General features: G+C 50.8%; 1 protein-coding gene across 1 annotated transcript; it reads right to left on the reverse strand.

Annotated features, from left to right (window-relative positions):
- LOC310880790 (endothelin receptor type B-like) lies at positions 1-11549 on the reverse strand. The gene is made up of 8 exons (XM_083797127.1): positions 11037-11549; positions 7551-8073; positions 5552-5664; positions 4856-5060; positions 4013-4162; positions 3208-3341; positions 2504-2612; positions 1-1744 (listed from the first exon to the last, which is right to left on the reverse strand). The coding sequence occupies exons 1-8, from the start codon at positions 11435-11437 to the stop codon at positions 1595-1597; spliced, it is 1785 nt and encodes a 594-aa protein (XP_083653253.1). The 5' UTR covers positions 11438-11549; the 3' UTR covers positions 1-1594.
- Between the last annotated feature and the right edge of the window lie 8341 nt (positions 11550-19890).

A 19890-nucleotide genomic window follows, 5' to 3' on the forward strand; every position in this document is an offset into this window, starting at 1 on the left:
TGCAGAATTTAGGTATTTTTTTAATAAGCACAGTCATTTAAAAAATCCTTCTGCTATGATACCTGTGTTAAAACATTTCAGACTAAACAATTTCTGCACTGACTTCCATTTGTCCAGCTCTGGCACAAAGCACAGCAGCAGTGCTGTGAAATGGATACAGACCAATCTACTCTAGTGGGTAGGTAAGATTATGGAAAACATGCTGGTCTAGATAACCCTCAGTTTTGGGTTCCGTTGAAACCCCTTCATCTTTCAAAAATATTTGTTTGTAAAAATTTGCATTTCAGTGTAAGCAAAGCTAAAAAAAACCAAAAAACACAAAAACCAAGCACCATCACCTCGAAAATGTTCTGCTTTATCTGCAGGTCTTTTCTCTTTTCCCTTTTTCCTTTCTCCCTTTTTTCGATGAAAAGGTGAAAAGGGAAAAGAGGAAAGGAGAAAGAGGTAAAAGAAGAAAAAAACAACAGGAAAATCATCAAAAACTTAGCAACTAAAGCTTCCTCATGTAGGTTTTCTTGAAGTTTTGGCAAGAGGTACAAGCATGACTTTTAGGAAGTCATGCTGGAAAAAGCACCCGGGGATTAATCATTTTAAGCAGTAAATTTGTGAGGCTCTTTGCCGTATTTCGGTTGGCTCCAGCAGCTCTTTCAGCTGAGATTGCCCCTTCCCCACTGCCTTTTCCACCTTAGCTTCACCCTGAGGGTGAGGATCTGAGCTGTGGTGTCACGGTGCTGTGGCCAGGACGTGGTGGGGTCGAGGAACTGGGGAGGGGGAAGCTGGGGCAGATGGTTTGGTTTGGCTGGATGCTGCTGCTGGTTTCTGCCTAGGACACCTGCCCTCCTAAGCAGTGCTGTCGCGTGCATGCGGTCACCTCCTTGTGCCGTACGCAGGCGGGGGGAATGCTATCCCTGGGTGGAGAGCCCGGAGCAGATTTCCCAGGAAAAGGGAAAGAGGAGGTGTCCTTTAGGGCTCCCCGGGTCAGGTTGGTCACATCACAAAGCTGGGTTGCTGCCCATCCCTCCGTGCCACGGCTGCAGGCGGGGAGATTTCAGGCCACTGATGGTCTACGAAACCTACATGTGCCTGGGTCTTATCCTGGCTCTCTGCCTTGGGACAAACTGTTCCAGCAGCAGGGGGAGATCATAAAGGATGTCTTTTTGGCTTTTTCAGCTGGAGATCTGTCACTCAGGTGCCTTGCCTTCTCCTCCCCATCCCACATCCATCTCAGGGTGACAACATCTCAACTTTCCTTCCCTTTTCACACCCATCTCCCCACCCCATGTTGCTACCCAAGACGAATGGCTGTAAGTCACTTGGCTGTTCTGCAGGGAACTGAAAAATCCTACAAGGAGTTGGATCCCATTCTTCCTCCTCCTGCAGAGGCGACTTGGATGGGAGGAAGGACAAGCAGAGCTCAGAGGCAGTGTTCAGAGCTAGTCCCAGGGGTCAGTGAAATGCTGCAGCTCCTGCCAGGTGGGTTACGATGCGGAGGCAAAAACAATTCAAGCCCAGCCAGGAAATGGCCGTGCAAAAGAAACGGAGGTGTCCTGCTGTCTTTGCACAGTGCCTTCTCCGCTCTGCCCCGCGGGGGGCTTTAGGAAGAGCTGTACTTGTTGCTCAAGCGGGAGCTGCTCCGGTCCAACCCAAGCTCCTGCCCGTTGGCTTTCCACTTGCCCACAGAGCCCTTCTCGTCTGTCGGCGTGATGCTCAGAGCCGGTCTCTGGCACCAGCAGCACAGGCAGGACTGTGGGGAGACAAGCAGGGGGGTGGGTTATGGGATAAAAGAGGAGGAAATGTGGGAAAGTTCCCAGTGATGTTGGTGGGTCAACCCACACAGTGCCGGGCTGGGAGTCACAGGCACGGTGAGCGCGGCTCTCCTGCAGGTCAGGTGTGTCGAGATAGGGCTGGTGCGGATTGGAAATGGAGATAGCAAAACGCTGGACACCTTTTGTAGCTGTGCTTTCTCATCAGCAAATAGGGCTGATGCTTGCCTGGGCTCAGCCCCTTGCCACAGCCACTGGGAGGTGATTCCCATCCCATCCGCTTCCTTTCTCCAGCCTCCCCTCCTCCTGAGATTTTTCTCCGAGCAATTTGGGCTCAAAGTTTATAGCAGCCCCAGTCCTGGTTTAAAGGTATGTGGGGATGCTTCTGATCCAGAATAGCAGGGACTTCTCTGGTCTTGCACTGGCAAAAGCCCCACCAGAGCAGGGCAGGAAGCTCTAGTGTGCTTGGAGCTGGGAAGAGAGGCACCCAGCAGGGTGAAAATTTGGGAGGAAAAATACAATGAGGACATAAGGGAATCCTGTGAGCTGCTGGCAGCCCCAGCATGTGCCTGGTGTCTGCCTTTCCCTTCATCTAGGACGCCCAGAAGCCCACGGTGATGGGAGTGCCTGGTCTGTGGGAGCTGGTGGCCTTGGGACCGGTGTCTGGGCACGCACCGTGCGTGAAACTGCAGCCGAAATGGGCAGTCAGCACAGCCAGGGGCTCCAGGAGCCAGCCCTACCTGGAAGCAGTTCTTGAATTTCCTGCTGACGAAGTAGAGGGCCACAGGGTTGATGCAGGAGTTGAGGGAGGCCATGTTGATCCCAAAGTAATCCATCACGAGGAGGAAACTGAGACAAGAGGGGAGAGAAGGGGCTGGGAGCTCGCTGAGGGGACCCCTGAAGGAGGGTTTCCAAGCTGCCTGGCCTGGGAACCTGCTTCCATGGGGGACCAGTGACAGACACCAGGCAGAAGAGCACAAAACAGCTCCTCCTGGGGTTCGGCAGTGGCACAACACTTTTTCCTGCGAGAAGCATTTCCTGAGGAACCTAAGAGCAGGAGATCTGATTTCCCGTGGTGGCCTTGACGCTCTCACATTCAAACACAGCAGCAGTGTCTGGCCTGAGCTGGATTCAGGGGTGATGGGTAGGGAGGAGCGGGGAAGATGGGCATCTACCACCTAGCGGAAAGTGTGCACTGCCCTCATGTGTACTACAGTCCTCTTGGCCCTGCAGAGAACGTTTCTCTGCCTGGGAGACCTCTTTAACCCATAAGCTTTACAGAGATATTTCAAAATTGAATTTCCTCTTTTCTAAAGGCCCCCCACCTCCTTTCTCTGTTCCTTTCTGGAGAGCAATGCCATCTAGAAAAGCAGCCTGAAAGTTTTTGGAATGCAGCTCCACCAGCCTGCAACGAGCCCAGCGAAACATCGGCTGGGGCCCCTACCTGAGCAGTTCACATCTGTTGGGGTCCGTCTGGTCGTAGATGGTCTTCTTGAGGATGCGGCTGAGGTGGAGCGGCAGCCAGCAGAGCGCGAAGATCACCACGAGGCAGAACACGGTCTTGGCCACCTCCCGGCGCTGCGAGGAGAAGGTGGGCAGGGGAGAAGGGATGCTCTGGCTGAGCACTGGAGAGAGTGGCCGGGGCAAAGCGCCATCTCCCTGTGCTGAGCAAAGGCCCCTCAAGTTACTTCTACAACCCGAGCAGGGCTGGGCACTGCTTTGAGTCCAAAGCACACTCCCAGCTCCTACTTCAGGAGGACGACTCATGAGATCCAGGCTGCAGAAAGCAGCAAGGTACCAGTAGCACGAGATAGATCAGGATAGGGTCTCCTTCACCCCATCCTACCATCTTTCCTGGTCACTTTGCTAATCCCTGGAACATGGACCCTCATCCATCCACTCTTCACGCTAGGTTATTGTGACAACCAGCTCGTCAGCAAAGCATGGGAGGGAATGGGAAACTACAGCAAGGCCAGAAATAAATGGCCATAGAAATTGAAAAGCAAGCTGGTCCATGGCCACAATGCTGGTGGCTTGTGTTGACACTGAGGTGGGGGACTGGAGCTGAGGGCCCCTCTCCCTGGTTGAATCCATGCATCTGCATCGATGGGTCAAGAAGTCATTGACCACTGTGAGGCTACGTTAGCTCATACGTGTCCTCTACAGGAAGCTGGGTTTGTTCTCCCCTTCTACAGCACTACCTCTCGTTTTGGGAAATACTGGGGTTTCTGCCCTCCTGGCTTTCTTACCCGTTTCATGTGGTCATTCAGAGCGATTCTCATGCCATTTCTCTTGCTCAACATTTCGCACGACATGAGGGTGTAGAAGATGCCAGTGCATACCAAGGGCAGGCAGAAATAGAAGCCAAAAAGCCACCAGTCCTTCACGTCACGATAGAACTGCATGCAAAGCAGAGAGGAACAAAAACTGGGAGAAGGGGGTAATGGGGCATCGGTCCCTGACACTGATGCTGCCCCCCTTCAGACCACTCTGACACTTCAGATATGTGAAACTTTAACTGCCCCGGGCTAAGTATACGTGGGGTAATCTTGCCCTGAGGCTGGTGCATGTTTAACCCAAAGAAGTGAAGGCTTTTTTACATCTGGCTGCTGGTCTAGTGCTTTTGTACAAGAACCAGTTGCAAGGAGCACATTTTGGCAGGTATAGGGTTGGGAGGGTAAGTTCTGATGAATTGTAAGTGTCTTCATCCCCTCGCTCACCCTTAGCTGGCCCTGTGCTAATGGCTACTTGTACAGCCTGGTTGTTTAGATGCTCCTTGGCCTGTTGTGACAGCCTAGCATCTTGCTCAAGTTTCCTGAGATGGGTCATGACCTTCTGATGTGGGCAATGAGGACACAGCACAGCTTAAGGACCTTCTGCCTTCTTTCTGGCCCCACGTTCAAAGCAACTCTACCCCTTCAGGACTTGCTGAGTCTTCTGTGCTTTGTCTAATGCTGCTCTCCCCAGATTCACCCTGACAACTGGAAGCCCTCTGCAGAAGCATCTAACCTCTCATCGAGGAGGGAGGGTGCCCCGGTTGCCTGTGCCTCCCTCTCCCTCGCGCTGCAGCTGGGATGGGTCAGCGTACGTACCATCATGAAGCTCGATTTCTGTTCGGAGGCGAGCATGCACACCCACAGGTCTCGGTCCCAGTAGTTGAGCTCTACCATGTCAAAGGCTATGGCTTCGGGGACTGCCAGCACGATGGCCACTGCCCAGATCAGCGTCACCTCCACTGCCTTCCACATGGGGATTCCTATCCCCTGGATCCGACTCCAGGAGGCCACTGCTCGGTACCTGCTCAACGTGTGGGAACACAACAGGAGCAGAGAGGAGTGAGAAGAGCCACCAACAGGAAGGGGTCTGGAAGGTGTGTGTTAGAGTTGTCCCCTTTCCCTTGGCCCTTCCTCCACCACTCCGAGCTTTCTCCTTCCGTGGAATGGGGAGGATCAGAAACGGGCTCAAGTGTGATAGCAGCTCTCCTTGGCCAATATGTGGCCACCTCCTGGTGGGAGGGGTGCCACCCTTCCCCAGCACCCTGGCAGCTATTCCCACATGATGTGCTCCTCCTCTCAAGCTTTTCCAGCAGGATTTACACTTCATCCCCACAGAGAAGAGTCAGTTCCTGATGGATTTCAGCCCCATGTGACAACACCCTATTCCCTTCTCTGAATTTGGTCCAGAACCAAGCCACCCTGCAGTCGTCCCATCGGTGACAACAGAGGGGGCTATGCTGTGGTTAAATATGGGCCAGGATGGGCAACGCATCCGTGGAAGTTGTTTCTCACCTGTCGATGCTGAGAGCACAAAGGCTGAGCACCGTGATGCCCACCGAAGCCTTCTGGATGAAGGGGACCAGCTTGCACACCTGCACGCCGAAGGGCCAGTCCTTGGCCAAGAGCTGGAGAAGAACCACAGGGTTAACAGGGAAAGCACGTCCGGCTTCCCGTAATGGCAGGTGGTTACCCACAGGGTGCAAGAAGCCCACAAGGAGCAGCTGAAAGCACTCTGAGGTTACCTCCGCTGGGGCTGCGCGGTGTGCGCTCCCGGTGCTTTGTGTTGTGCTGGGAACCACTCGTTTCCCCAGGGGCTTGTGGTTGACACCTACGTGGAGGGATGGTCCAGGCAACAGGTCCTGAACCCACACCCTGGGTGTTTCTGGGTGGACTGGAATCCTAAAAGCCACAATGGGCTTTGGGTTGCTTTTGGAGGGTGTCATGCTCCGAGCAGCCGAAGTCCAGCAAGGACAGCTTCTTTCAGAGCCATGTAGGCTCACGTCCTCACCATACTGTGCCCTTCTGCCACACCTTTGTGCAAAACCTCCTCCAAACTTTCGTGCAGCATTATTTGAAACAAATGATGTTTGATTGCTCGAGACCAAAGAAAAGCAACGATTGATTTAATCAAGCAGTTGGGCATCCCCTGTATGTCAGAACACCCTGAACAAATCCAGGCAAGGCAAGAAGCAATGTTTGCTTACACATGAATACGAAGAGGGTTCCTTCCCTCACCTGAACCCCGACCTACCACCAATGCCAACAGCCTTCTTTACTCCTGCTCCCAGCTTTTCTCACCTCTGGCAGTTGATTTGATCTGGTTTTCCCTTTGAAGCTACTACCTACTCGTGGCCTGAAACCCAGCTGGGGCAAGCAGAGGGCATCACTGGGGACAATATGCATCGGAGACATGAGAACGGGAGCTCCAAGAGATGGCTAGCTGTGTCTCCAAGCCAAGAGCTCGCGTTAACATGAGCTGTCCCATAGATGAGGCCTTTGGTATAAGCCATGAGCACAAAGAACCATGCCCCCCAGTTCTTGCCTGAATTGGATGCAGGGCTGGGTATTCAGCCTGTGACACTTTCCTCAGGGGGGGTCATTCTTGCAGCCTCCATCTGGCCCCACACCTTTTTATGAAGTATAGGACATTCCTACAGCACAGACTTAAGAAATATGGCAAACAGATCCCAGACGGGAGGGCTGCCAGACGCCTGTCCTGCCAGTCATGTTGAATAAATCAGCTATATAACAGCTCTATATCCAACATATCTGTTGTATAAAGCTGGTTGTATAAATCAAGCTGAGCTCCAAGTCCTTCACCCCATGGCATTCCTTCAAGACCCAGCCCACCAAAACCCATCTCTCGTGGTGGGCGAGGAGGAGCCGCACAAGCCCCAGCACGTCTCACAGCACACAACTTCTGCTCCTAGCCAGGTTCCGAGCCCTGCAACCCGCCTCTGCCCACCCCTCTCTGCCCCACTGCAGCGGGCAGAGCTCGGGTTCCTCCACTTCTTCGTCACATCTCTTCCCTCTAGTGTGGGGAGCAATGTCTGAAAGAAGTCCCCTGTTTTGTAAGACAGCCCTGTTCCTTGTTCCTGGATGAGTCTTTCTGTTTAGCTGGAATAAAGCAGATGTTTGCCTGAGGCTGATTTGTGAACTGTGCTGGGAGTGGTGTGCCTAGTGCATGAGAACAGTGGGTTTTGCTCGGCTGAAATAAACTTTGGGTTGTAATGTCAGGAGACTGCAAGTGGTTCTTTTCTTGCCATTTTAAATGAGATTTAAAAGATCTGGATGGGTGTGTGTGTGGAAAACACAGCAGTAGGTGGGAACACCTCTGCTTTCCCAGGAACATACTGTGTCAGCTCATGTTTTCCTTTTCCTTTGGAGAGCAGGATCTCCCTCCCCCTTTCCTGCCCAAACTGGAGCCTGAAATAAAGAGCGGAAGATAAGATATTCCCCAGGGCACCGAGGCAGGTGGGAGCAGATGCCGTTCCTGCTGCGCGAAGCCTACCTTGTACACATTGATGGGCAGAGCAATGAGGATGTAGAGGAGGTCTCCGAGCGCCAGGCTAGCGATGAGGACGTTCGGCCCATTCCTCATGCACTTGTTCTTGTAAATGATCCTGAGGAGCGTGGAGTTGCCGATGATGCCCACTATGAAGATGGTGCAGGACACGATGGTGTTGATGTACTTGAAGATGTGCCTGATATCCGCGGGCTTCACGCACACGGGCAGCAGGGGCGGCTCGGAGCCGCTGCTCCTGGGGAGGCTCTCGGAGCGGTTCGGCAGCTTGGCGTCCTGCAGCAGGCTTGGCTGGAGCAGGCTGTACGCCTGCTCCTGGCTGAGCACCTCGAAGGGGACCGTGCTCTCCTGGAAAGCCCCCGGGGTCTGGCCACGTGCCCCGGAGAAGAGGCAGGTCAGGAGAATGGCGAGAGTGGTGGGAGGTGGGATGCTCACCATGGAGGACTGAGCGGCAAAGCCGACCGTGGGAGCCCTTGGGATGCTCATGGGGTGTCTTTGCTTGGGTCTGGATCTGTGGGTGGAGGAAGAGACAAGGGGAGAAATGGGTTAGAGGAGAAGGGGGCCTGGTAGTGCTCGAGAAGGTGCTGGAGAGGGTTTCTTCTGGCTACAAGGCAGGCAGTGGTGGCCTGTGCGCTGGTCACCTGCAGTCAGTGGAGCACAAGGAGTAGTTTTGGGGCACCTGCCCCACCAACACATCGGGGTAATTCTGAAAACCCCATCTCTGGGTCCACAGAACCAGGGGAGCTGTTCTTCCAGTTCGTGCCATGGGAAAACCGGAGCAGCGCTAACGCCAGCAGAGCCCATGTGGCATCGTTCAGTGCAAAGAGACAACCCTCAGCGCGGTCTTGCTGGGAAACGTGCTGGGAAAATGCCACGAGGGTTTTTCCAGAAATGCTGTATTGATACCTGACATCTTATTCAGATTTATGTGCTAGTAGAGTGGCCCCTCCTTCCCCATCCTTATCGCTGTTAATTGAACTGCTTCCTTTCCAAATCCACCATGCTGTTCAGCTCCATACCGGAGGATATAAATCTCTGTGTTGTTTGCGGCATTGGCAGCTGAGCACAGTAAAAGGTCTCTCAAGCTGACCAAGGCTGGAGCACTGCTAATAAATATCACCCGAGCAGGCTCTGCTTTGCAAATCTCAGACAATGCTCTCAGGCAGGACTGGCCCAGCGGCAGCTCTGTGGCCACAAGTGGCTGATGAGACAGCTGAGGATGCTGTAGTACTGTCCCGACACGACGTGGATTTGGGAAGGGGCTTTGGGATGATCCAGATATGGCCACTGGTGGGAAATGAGCCCAGAGAGGGAGGGGAAGATGCCAGCACCCTGCCAGGCTGTGCCACCTGGGCAGATCTTGGCTCTGCCGGTAGGAGTGCGTGAAGAACACGTTGCTCAAGCTACAAAACTCTGCGGCTTCAAAGGGAGGAAAAATTGCTATGCCTGGATTGAAAATGGCAACCTTGTAGGGCTTCCCCCCAGCCCCAGGGGAGCCACTCAGGCAGGGGTCAGAGTGCCCCCATGGGATTAGAGACGGGACTGAAGTCTCAGCCCGGCTCCACCAGGCTCTGTAGGAACACACGTGCGCCTTTCTGCTTGTTTGGAAGTCTCCAAGCATGATCAATGTGAAATTGGCCTCTTTCCCAAGGAACCAGCCTAACCTGACCTACCCTTGTCTCGGTTTCACCCCACTGCTCCTGCCAGAAAATCTAAATCAGGCTCGGTTCTCTCTGACCCTCTTACGTCCTTCGGCCAGGTCCTTAGTGCGTGACACTGTAAACAGGCAGTGTTAGGAGGAAACTTGCAATTTATTCTCAGTTACACGTCAAATGTAGGCAATAAAATAACCAAATCCCTTCAGTCACAGTTCAAACCTCACGAACTAGATAGTTTAGCTTCCAGTTCTGTTAAAGCAACCACATTTTAAAGATGTTTTCTTTCTAGTTTGAACCCCTGTGTTGTGATGGCACCTCAGATACGATTTCACCACAGGAAAGTTAAAGATCCCATCACTTTTCTTTTCAGCTCACCATCAGCATGCTTCCCTGTGCTAAAATACTCATGCCTGGTGCGTAGCAATCTTGTGTGTTCACCGTACCTTTTATCTCTGCAGGCTAAAGCAGCTTTGCAAACTTATCTGGCAGATAAGCCACATTGGTGAGAGCCAGAACAGCCTCTACAAAGTTATCTGCCTGCCTCTGGCTGAGGAAAAGAAAAGCAGTTTTCAATGCCTTCAAGACCATTTAGAGAAGTGTCTCCATGTGACGGTTGGGAATATCTTACAGGACCCCTACCTGTCCTGTAAGCGCCCAGTTTATGTGGGTGTCCCAACCCCAAGGGATGCCTGCAGGTGTGTCCTGCTGCTCCTAAGCACAAAATAATCCAAAAGCTGGGGAACCCTCAGCCCCTCCTGCCATCCTGCATGGGCAGAGCTGCTGTCCTGAGGAAGGGACGTTGGGGTGCCAGCTTATCACTCAGGCTGACCGCTGTAAAATGCTGTGGGGAGAACCTCGGTCCGTGGTGGTGGCTGGGAAGGTCCCAGTACCTCTGCTGGTCTCAGCACATCCATTAAGTCCCAAATGCCCAGTCTGGGACCTTGTGGCTGGAGAAGCTTCTCCGGCACCACCTTCCTGATATTTACTTAAGCACCTGCGTAGGTACCAGAGCATCCTTGGAAAGCTCTGGTGTCCTGTGCCCTCTGCAGCAGCAGGCTGCACCTCTCTGCTCCCCCGGTGAAGGACCGCAGAGCCTGGTGCTGTTCAGCCCCCGGGTGTTTGGCAGGAGAGCTCATGTGAGTAAGCATCACAGGACACGGCTCGCTGGATCCTGCCCATCCCTTCCACAGTGCCAAAAAAAAAGGGCTTCTCCACCTTCTTGCCTTAAAATCCAACAATTTAGTAAAAGGGGAGCATTGTTTTCTCCTGCTCAACAGCCCACAGACTTCTTGTCTTCTGTGTAGCCTCTCCCCTCCCTCATCTCAGAGTGCTTGCAGGCACAACACTTTCTCATTTGTGGGGGAAACTGAGGCACAGACAAGAGACTTGTTGGGTGCCCAGCAGATGTGAAACCAAAGTCAGCATCACTTGACCCCAAATCCTCACGTTTCTGATCCTCCAGGGGGGTGACTCTGTGCCCAACATCCCCATCCCACCTGCCCAGCTGAGGCTCTTCTTTTCTGCAAATAAACATCTCTTGCAGCAAAAATGCAAAGGGTGGGAAGAGGGGAGAGAAGCAGATATAAGCACTGCATCCCCAGCTGCTTCCCTGACCTGAACCCACCCTGGTCCCTAAACTGGCCGATTTTCCCCCAGAGGTGTGCCGGCTGGATGTCTTCTCCAGCCCGTGCACCACCTGTTAGACCTTGCTCGGGTCCCACTAAGAAACGTGTGAAAACTCACCCAGATGTGGGAAATCGTTTTGTTTGCAAATCAGTGCACGGAACAGCAAAGCTTTTCATCAGCGTTAGGTTACCTTCCTCGAGGCCACGAACTTTGGGTGCTCTCAGGATCAGTTTCTCTCCCTCTCACGGCCCCTTGCCATGTCCTGCAGGTCCCAGGAGGATGGCAGCGCTGTAGATCCTGCAGTTTGCTTTTGCGTTGTGGGCTGGTGCTCGGGGGGAAGTTTCTTCCCTCTCGTGACTTGCTGAGATCTCTCCAAACGGAGCACTTGGTTATATAGAAAATTGCAGGGCTCCCCCCGAACACGGCCGCTGCGACCAATAAGTGAAGAGCAGGACAGGAATGGAGGAGGAGAGTGAAGCGGGAGAAACACGGGCAGCCCTGCGGAGGGATGAAAGTAACAAACAAACAGAGCTGGAAGCGGAGGGAGGGAGCTGGGGGACGGCTGCTGACCGTGGGGCAGCGTGCCTGCATGGCACGGTGCTGTGACAGCTCCGAGGGGCTGCGCCTTGGCAGAGGGACCTGCGGCCCCGAACACCTCTGGGGAAAGGATTTGGGGGAGGCATTGAAGCCTTTTCTGCCCGGGGTGTATAAAGCCAGCTGCTCCGCATGGAGCTTCTGAAGGGGCTTTCAGGAGCACGAGCAGCACTGCGAGCACGGCGGAGGGGATGTGATGTTTCCCTGCTGGCTGAGCAGACGGGGTACAAGAAGTCCCCAATGAGGAGCTGGAGATGGGCAGACCCCACTTCTCCCTCCCTGAGCCTTGGTCTGGGTGAAGCAGGCTGAGAACAGGTTTCAGACCACAGTGCCATCTGTCAGGAGGTGCTTTTTCACATGCCGGCTCTTTTGATTTTTGCTGTTTCTGAGCATCCTGAGCTGCCTGAAGAGCCTCGTCCAGTTGCTCGAGATGCAGGGCAGAGCTCTTCATGGCCAACACGTTAGTGCTGCCTTGGGGTCCCACCAGCCTCCCCCACAAGCCATGTGTCCGGTCCAGTCTCTGGACACGGTCCTGGATCAAAGACTTCCCTCTGATTTCCACCTGCCTGTGAACAGATCACATGCAGCTCTTCCGTGGGACTCCTTCTGTCTTCCTCCAACCCCTGTGAGCCTGCAGACAACCTGTGCTGTTGCACAGCCTGTGGACAAAGCCTTTCCCGACCTCCTTGGCTCAGCTTCTTGGGGAAGAAAGTTTCTTTCCTCACCATGCTCTGAAGCTGGCTGTGCTCAGGAACCGGGGGGTTGTTTGGTATGTGGCAGGTTGTTTTATTAAAAAATAATAATAAAAAAAGACAGATCACCTCGTTCAAGTGTCCTCGATGGCACAGGAAGGTGTGTTGGCAAAATCAAAGCAACTTCACTTTGGTGTAGGAATCCCTTTGCCCTTTTAGTCCCCAAAACAAGGACAGAAAGAATGGGTTTGGGCTCCTTCCCAGGCTGAATGCCTCTCAAGTAGAAGGAGATGATGGCTGTGGTACACCAGAGGGCCATGCTGCCATCCAGAGGGACAGCAGCAGGCTGGGGAAGGGCAGGCAGGAACCTCTGACAGTTCGGGAGAGGGAAGCTCCAAGTCCTGCCCCTGGGGAGGAACAACCTAGCTCTCTCCTAGGAAGCCATCCCTCAGCCTTGCTCATCCTTGTTGCCCATCTCTGAACATTGTCCAGTTGCATCACGTTGTTTGTATATTGTTTTATCTTCAAGCTATGATCTTTTCTAATCTCTTTTCTTGCTATGTTTTCCATTACCAGTCTTCAAAATGCAATAGCCAGCTAAGTGTGCTTGGCATTGAAAATATCAAATAAAATGTTAATTCCGTTCTACTCTTTGCTTCTCTTTTCATACCCCTTTATTGAAAGTATTAAACTTAGGAACCTATCTAGTATGTTATTAATAAAATATATTTATTTATTTATTTAATCTTTTAAAATGTATTTTTTTTAACTATTAAGTTCAAAACCCAACAAACTCATGCAAAAGTCTTCCTGTGTCCTTGATTACGCTGTAGAAGGATGGTGCCTGCAAATCTGCTGTGATCCGCTTCTGGAAACTGACTGATTGCAGTGTAAGTCAGGAGTGGGCCATTTTGGCTTTCAGACCCCCTTGTAGCCCTGGTAAATTTTTTGCCTTCTGGAAAATCATACGGCTTCTGAGTTTATATCCCGATGTGTTCTTCTCATACCCTCGTAACTTCTGAGTCTGAGCAGGTTCCTGCACAATACTCTACTGGGTCCTACCTGCTGGTTTGGAGCAAATTGTTGCTTGCTATTGGAAGTGGTTGGACTCCAGCTGTTTTCAGCCCCACTAGTTGTTGTTGGTCTTCAGTTGTTGCATCTTAAAACACGTTTTCATACATCTTTAACCATTTAGTACTCTGAGGACACAGAATAGTTGAAGGTCCTTCTGTGGATTTTGCAAGAAACCATGAGACTACTCTTTTCTTGCAGTAACACAATCAATGGTCAGATTAACACACGGGGTTAAAACATCTGGATGCTTTTCTCCTGCCAGCTTTCCTCTGTTCTAGAGACCTCTTTTTCTGTCTCTCATGGCTATAAATTTCTCTCTCAGTTGCTCTCTCAGCTAAAAAGAGCCCAACTGTTCTGAAGGCATGCCTTCTTCCCCCAGTGCTGCCCAAACTTCATTTGTCCAAGGGGTGTTCGTGACTTCCTAAGACCCTGGAGTAGCATTTAGTTTCCTAGAACTACATCTGGCATAAGTACACACTTTCAAACCTTGTCCATTCCCACACTACAAGTGACCAGATTGAGGTTATGATGATTATTTCTGGTCTGGTTTCTTTTCTTCTTCTTCTTCTTTTTTTTTTTTTTTTTTAAAAAAAAATTATTCTTTCCATTTTATTTTTATTTTTTAATAAAGATATTTACATGATTTATGTGGTCTTGGCATGAATCATAGACTTTAAACTAGATTAAGTGAGATTGTTCAAGTCTCCTTCAGGAACTAAGAAAGTAAGAAAATAACTTAGTGCTGAAGGAGAACCAAATCGATGAGGGACAAATTCCTAAAGTCTGGGTGGGCCTGGGCCAACCTGATCTAATGTGTGGCACCGCTGCCTATTGAAGGGGGTTGCAGTTAGATGATCTTTAAGGTCCCTTCCAACCCGAGCCATTCTGTGATTCTAAAGGACCTGTAATCTCAAGAGGAAAAGACAATGACAACTTGGACAACTCTCAGCAGAGAAAACTTTCTGGCATTACTGTTGGCATTTGCCAAGCAATATGATGGAAGATGCTACATTTGCCTTGGCTTCTAAGTGACTCCAATAGCATTCAAATTTGTGGCTATCCCTTTTCATGGGTATCATGACTGAATTTGTGCAGGAGCTCTGCTACTTATGGGAGAGATGCAGAAGTTCACAATAAAATATTTTTGCATGTATGTGCTGTTACAGTCTTTTTCTGAGTGGATCCAGGCACAGGAATGGATTGGACTTGGAAAGAAACTCCCTTTCATCTTGAGATTTGGCCAAAGAAGCCAATGAGAATTTGACCAGCCTAGCTTTTCTCAGTGGTCAAGATTTGTAAATAGGGTGTAGATAATCTACACTGGTTGTTTGGGAACTTTCTTCTTGGTGTGGAAGCAAATTATCTGTGTTTCTCCACTTAATTGTTTCCACGATTCCTTGCAGCTTTGATGAATCAGAGCTGTGGATAATCTATAGAAAAGTTAATGTCTTTATTTAGTGCTAACCCTTGTTTATTAGAGATGACTCCTGCTCAGAAGAGAGGAGAACAAAACCTCCATTTAGACTCTCCTCTCTTCCTCCTATGAAGCATCCCAAATTGGAGGGCCTGTCACCCTACTGTCACTCTGTGTTTTCTCATGCCTTGGCACATGCCTGCTCTGCAGATGGAGATGACACGTCCCCACCACTACTTTGCTCAGGTACAAGAAGCAAGAGAGGTGATGCACAGGTGTCGAGGGATCTGTTTTTGCTTGCTTACCCTTTAAGTTAAATGCTTTATTTAAAACCACTTTATGCTCTTGTACAGGGTAGAGACTGCTTCTGGAGCCTGCCTGAGGATCCTGCTTCTCACTCTCTGTGTTGACATTGCCTTGTAGTGACTGGACTGCATCATTTTGCTTTCTTTTCTCCTGCTTCATTGCCTATCTCAGCTTAGCTTATTTTTCCCCGCAGTGTTCCTTCTCCCAGGTAACCCCCGTATACCTCTGGGGGTGGAAGTGTAGGTAAAAGGCAGCTAGTGGTCTGTGCTGGATGGGTACAGCCCGGCTCTCAGAGGCACTCATCTGGTACCTCTTGCTTTGGTCAGCAATGCTCACAGATGTCTCCATCTTGCCCAACTCTGGACCTCAGTGAAGTCTTTCTACACCCTGTTGGATGTCCCTGACACAGACAGGCCTGGGTTGGGGTGTCTTTGAGGTGACCTCGCCCCAATCCCCAAGAGAATCTCTCCCCCTGCACACTTGCGCTCCCCAGACATCTCCAACAGCTCATCTCAGCCTAGGGCAGAAGTCACCGTGCATCGGTCACCCTCTCCTGCAAACTTTTGGCCTGTTTGGAGGGCTGCAGCCCTTCCTTGGCTCTCTTCTCAGCACACACGAGTCTGCACAGCACCTCTCCTCTTGACCCCATGGGGGAGGCATCCTGCAGCCCTATTCTGGGATGGTCATGTTTTGGCATGTGACAGGGAGATGAATGGGACTTTCTGTTCTGCTGGAAACAAAGGGCAGCTCCAGCCCCCTTTGGAGACCCCCAGGAAAACAGCAATCTTCTTGTACAGTCAACTGCTGTCCCTGAAACATAATTCAGGTTAAGGGTCACTTGAACGATCAGAAGGAAGAAACTACTTCTGAACCATTCAGCATCAGGCAGGCAAACAACAGCTTCATGTCTGGCACAAACTGCCCTTCCATTTTAAAGACGACTTATCAAGTATAATGAATTTGACTTTCTGCTGCTATTGTCTTTAACTTGTTCCTGTGCATTCAGCACCGAAGGTGGCTTGGCAAGGCTGGCTAGTCCCATGCATGGCAAGCTCAGGGGAACCATGGCTCAGAAATACGCCGAGTCCTCGCTGACATGTTAGAAGGGATGAAGACAGATACTTTATCTTCACTCTGCCTTTAAGCCTGGATGATTGATGTGCAGCCTGGAGCTAAGGTTTCATTTGGAAATCAGATGCACTGTCAAGTCCTTGAGAGAGCATCTGGATGAGACCATGCTGAAGACCATCACCTGCCCATCAGTGTCTCCTGCTGATGCTTCAATCATCGTCGTTGAGAAGAAAGATGGGTCTGCGGTGAAATGAAATACCATGGCTTAATCACACCACAAGAAAGAACATGTAGCTTTTGCTTTTAACTTAGTGAGTTGCTGGAAGGATGCACTGTAAAAATGGATTTCTGCAACTAAACTTCCGTGGTTTCTCCAGTTTTTTTTTTTATGCGAGAAGCTACAGTGTGGAAAAAACACATTTTTACCCTGAACATAGCTTTCTCGAGCACCTGATTCATCCCTTTGATTTGTCCAGTGCTCATCCTCTTGCATTCCTTGGTTCCTTTTAACATAGGCTTTGGATCAGCTGATGGCCATCTACCTTGACAGCCTTTGCTCTTTCCTATAACCTGATCTACTTCTGTCCTTGTGGTGCTCGAATATCACAATATTTGACATTCACAATAGGAAGGGCTAATAGGTAAAACCTAAGAAGCGTGAATTTCTTACGTCATAGCAAAGGTCTTGTGAATAAGCATAACTAAAAGTGTCCTATTGTGATATAAGAGGTCAATCCAAGATTAAATGAATGGCAATCCAGACATCTGTTGGGTCTTGAGAACAGGAGAGGTGCCTGAAGACTGGGGGATAGACAATGTCACCCCGGTCTCCAAAAAGGGCAAGAAGGAGGATCCAGGAAACTACAGGCCAGTCAGTCTCATCTCTGTCCCTGGAAAGGTGATGGAACAGCTTGTTCTGGAGGCCATCTCCAAGCGATTGGAAGAGAAGAAGGTTATGAGGAGTAGTCAGCATGGATTCCGCAAGGGAAAATTGTGCTTGACCAACCTCGTTGCCTTCTATGATGGCATCACCAGTGAGGTAGGTGGGGGGAGAGCAGAGGATGTCATCTACCCTGACTTCAGCAATCAAGTTTCAGGCTGCCTGTGCCCTCTGGGACCATCTCTGACCAGTAACTTGAGGTCCAGCATTCGCAGTTTGAGATACTCACGGGAAGCAGTTCTCCAGAGCTGTGAGCCCAGCTGGAGTTTGCTGCCAGCCTTTGGCCTGAAGCCTCCTGCTTGTCTTGGAGCAAGGCCTCCCAGTGCACAGCTTCACCTAGTAGCTAACTTTGAACGTTTTAAAGCTGCAAAACCAAAGTAAAGCCCAGTCCCACTGTGCTGTGTCACAGCAAGAAATCACCTTACTTGTGTGATCAGCATTCCTCTGTTGTCTAGAGAAAGGCACAGGTTAGGATGTCTCTCCTTCCTTAGCTTTGGAAATGTAGAAACATGTTGATGACTTTCTAGTCAAAGTCACTGGAACTGCAGTCCTTAAGGTGCTGGTAAATAAGAATAATCACTTCCACTGTGAGCCGGAATCACTGGATTTAACCTGCAGGTAATTAAGTTTGGAACTGTCCCCCGAAGAGTCAATTGTGCTCTTTTTTTTTTTTCTTTGTGCTTGTGTGTGTTTGTGCGATCGTATGTCACACAGATCATTTGAATGTGGTCACAGAGCTGAGGAATATCTGGAAGAACCATCAGAGGTTCAACTTACAGCCTCTGACATATGGACACACAGACACCCATGTGCCTCCTGCTAAGCAAAAGCAGCTCTGTACCCTGAGGTGCTTTCAGGCCTGGGCTGGAGGTGATTGAGGGCACTAATTGTCCTTAATGGCCCTGAGCAGCCTCACCTGAGACCTCCACCCCCAGCCATGGCCCAGAATCCCTATTTCAGCCCAGCTACAGGAGGGATGCTCTCTGCTGCAGTCCTAGTCAGGGGCTCTGTTGGTTGCCCCTGACCTGTGGGCTGATTTGACCTTAGGACCTCCTTGTCACCGTGAGCTTACCTGATGATTTGGGCTTTTGGTTGAAGCTGGCTGCTAGCTCCTGCTTAACAAGCAACAGCTGGTGATGCTTTGCCATGGGGTATCCCCTCAGCTCTACGTTTCTAGGGAGCTGCTGGCCCCTGTGGTGCCCTGTGGTGCCCTGTGGTTTGCTTGCAGGAACAGGGACGGGAAGGTGGACACTGTATAGGAAAAACCTCTCTCAATGGGGAGAAACTGCATCAAAGTTGGTTCTCCTCGATCTCTCCTCAAGGACGCAAGGGGAATCTACCCCAGTGGCCATCTTGTCATCTGCTCCTTCATTTTGTCTCTTGTCTTCCCCTTCCTTATCCTTCCTGCCCTGTCATAGTGCCATGGCTGTCTCCTCATCCACTCCCACAGATCTTGCCCTTCCACTCCTCTTTGTCCTGTCCTCATCTTCCCCTATGCTCTGCTCCAAAACAAATATGATGAAGAGTTATCTTGCCACTAGGAAGCAATATAATTCAGTCAACATCATTTTAAGACTGACTGCAATTAGTCAGTGTAATTAGCTGGGGGGGGGGGGCTATCTGCTTTTTCCCTTGTCCAAGTTGGTATCTCTTGGAGTGTGAGTCTGCATTATCCCAAATGCCAGCACTGTGCTGTAGGAAGCAATGTGCAGTAGTTCTAGGAGGACAGAGCACACCTGCAGGTGTCAGTGCACGGGATCTCCTCAGGGACTTGCACAGCAAAGCTCAGAGACACGCAGGAATTCAAAGAGGTGAAATGTTAAGGAGAGGAGCCGTCTGGGGACCTGCATGAACAAATCCTTTAGGGGTATGCCTCCCTAGGGATGTGAGAGGCAAATCTTACTGCCTTTGTGGGCTCTGTTCTCATTTAATTTACGAGTTTGGTGTGTTTTTGTTCAGTGATGCTCCAGGAAGGTTTGGGTTCAGTTCTGGAGCACTAGGAATGCTGATGTCAACAGCTCAGAAACATGTTATCAAACCAATGTTTCCACTAGAGGAAGAACAATGTGCCTTCGTTTCTAGTTCTCTCTAGATTTTGCCGCCAGCTTTCACTTTTACTCTTTTACTTTTGCCTGGGAGCTCTGGAGTCCTGGAGCACAGCTCTGGCATCTTTCCAGGGGTGCTTTTCTGCTGCAAACATTTTCATTTTTGTTGGGCACTCTGGTGCTGCTGCTCTCTGATGTTTGTCATATTCTTTACCCTCTCCAGGTTGATATGCTCCAGCTTTAACCCCTGGTGCAATTGCTGTAATGATGGACAGTAAAGAGCAAATGATGGTGATAAGACCTGTCTTACCCTCTGCTCTCTTCCTTTCTTCTGGAGAGTCCAAAGAGATGTCCCATTGGCTTGGGAAAGTTTTGAAGCAGTGGGATGGAAAGCCCCAGCTCCCCAGACCTTAGTCAGTGGTCCCCACCGCTGGCCTGCACCAGCTCAAGAACCGCAGGTAGCCTTGTGTGGACCCCACACAACACAACCACCAGCAGCACCATGGCTGGACCCCACCAAATGTTTTCAGTGTGTTCTCTTGTAAAGGGCTGGAAAACAGTAATTTTCTGAGTGTTCCTGCAGCCACATCCCTTTCCACCAGTCAGGATGGGTGTGAGGCGGAATGGGCTTGCTTAAAGCACATGGGGTGCTCCTCCTCTTCCTTCCTGTTGGAGGAGGGGATGTATCAAAAAGCATCTCCGTGCCACAAAGCCAGATCTCCGCTGTTCCCACGAGCCTGCGCTGACCCTGCACTTGATGTTTTTTTATGCTTGCAATGCTCTTATCAGCTGGGGCCAACTGAAGTCAAGCTGGCTGCGGATGACAGAGGGTTTGCAGCTCTGACTTCTGAGCCTCAGGGAGTTTCATGACAGTAGCCACAAGTAGGAAGGGATGCTTGCCAGCTTCT

Source organism: Anser anser (assembly GCF_964211835.1).
Source record: "Anser anser genome assembly, chromosome: 13".
In the NCBI taxonomy this organism is placed as follows: Eukaryota; Metazoa; Chordata; class Aves; order Anseriformes; family Anatidae; genus Anser; species Anser anser.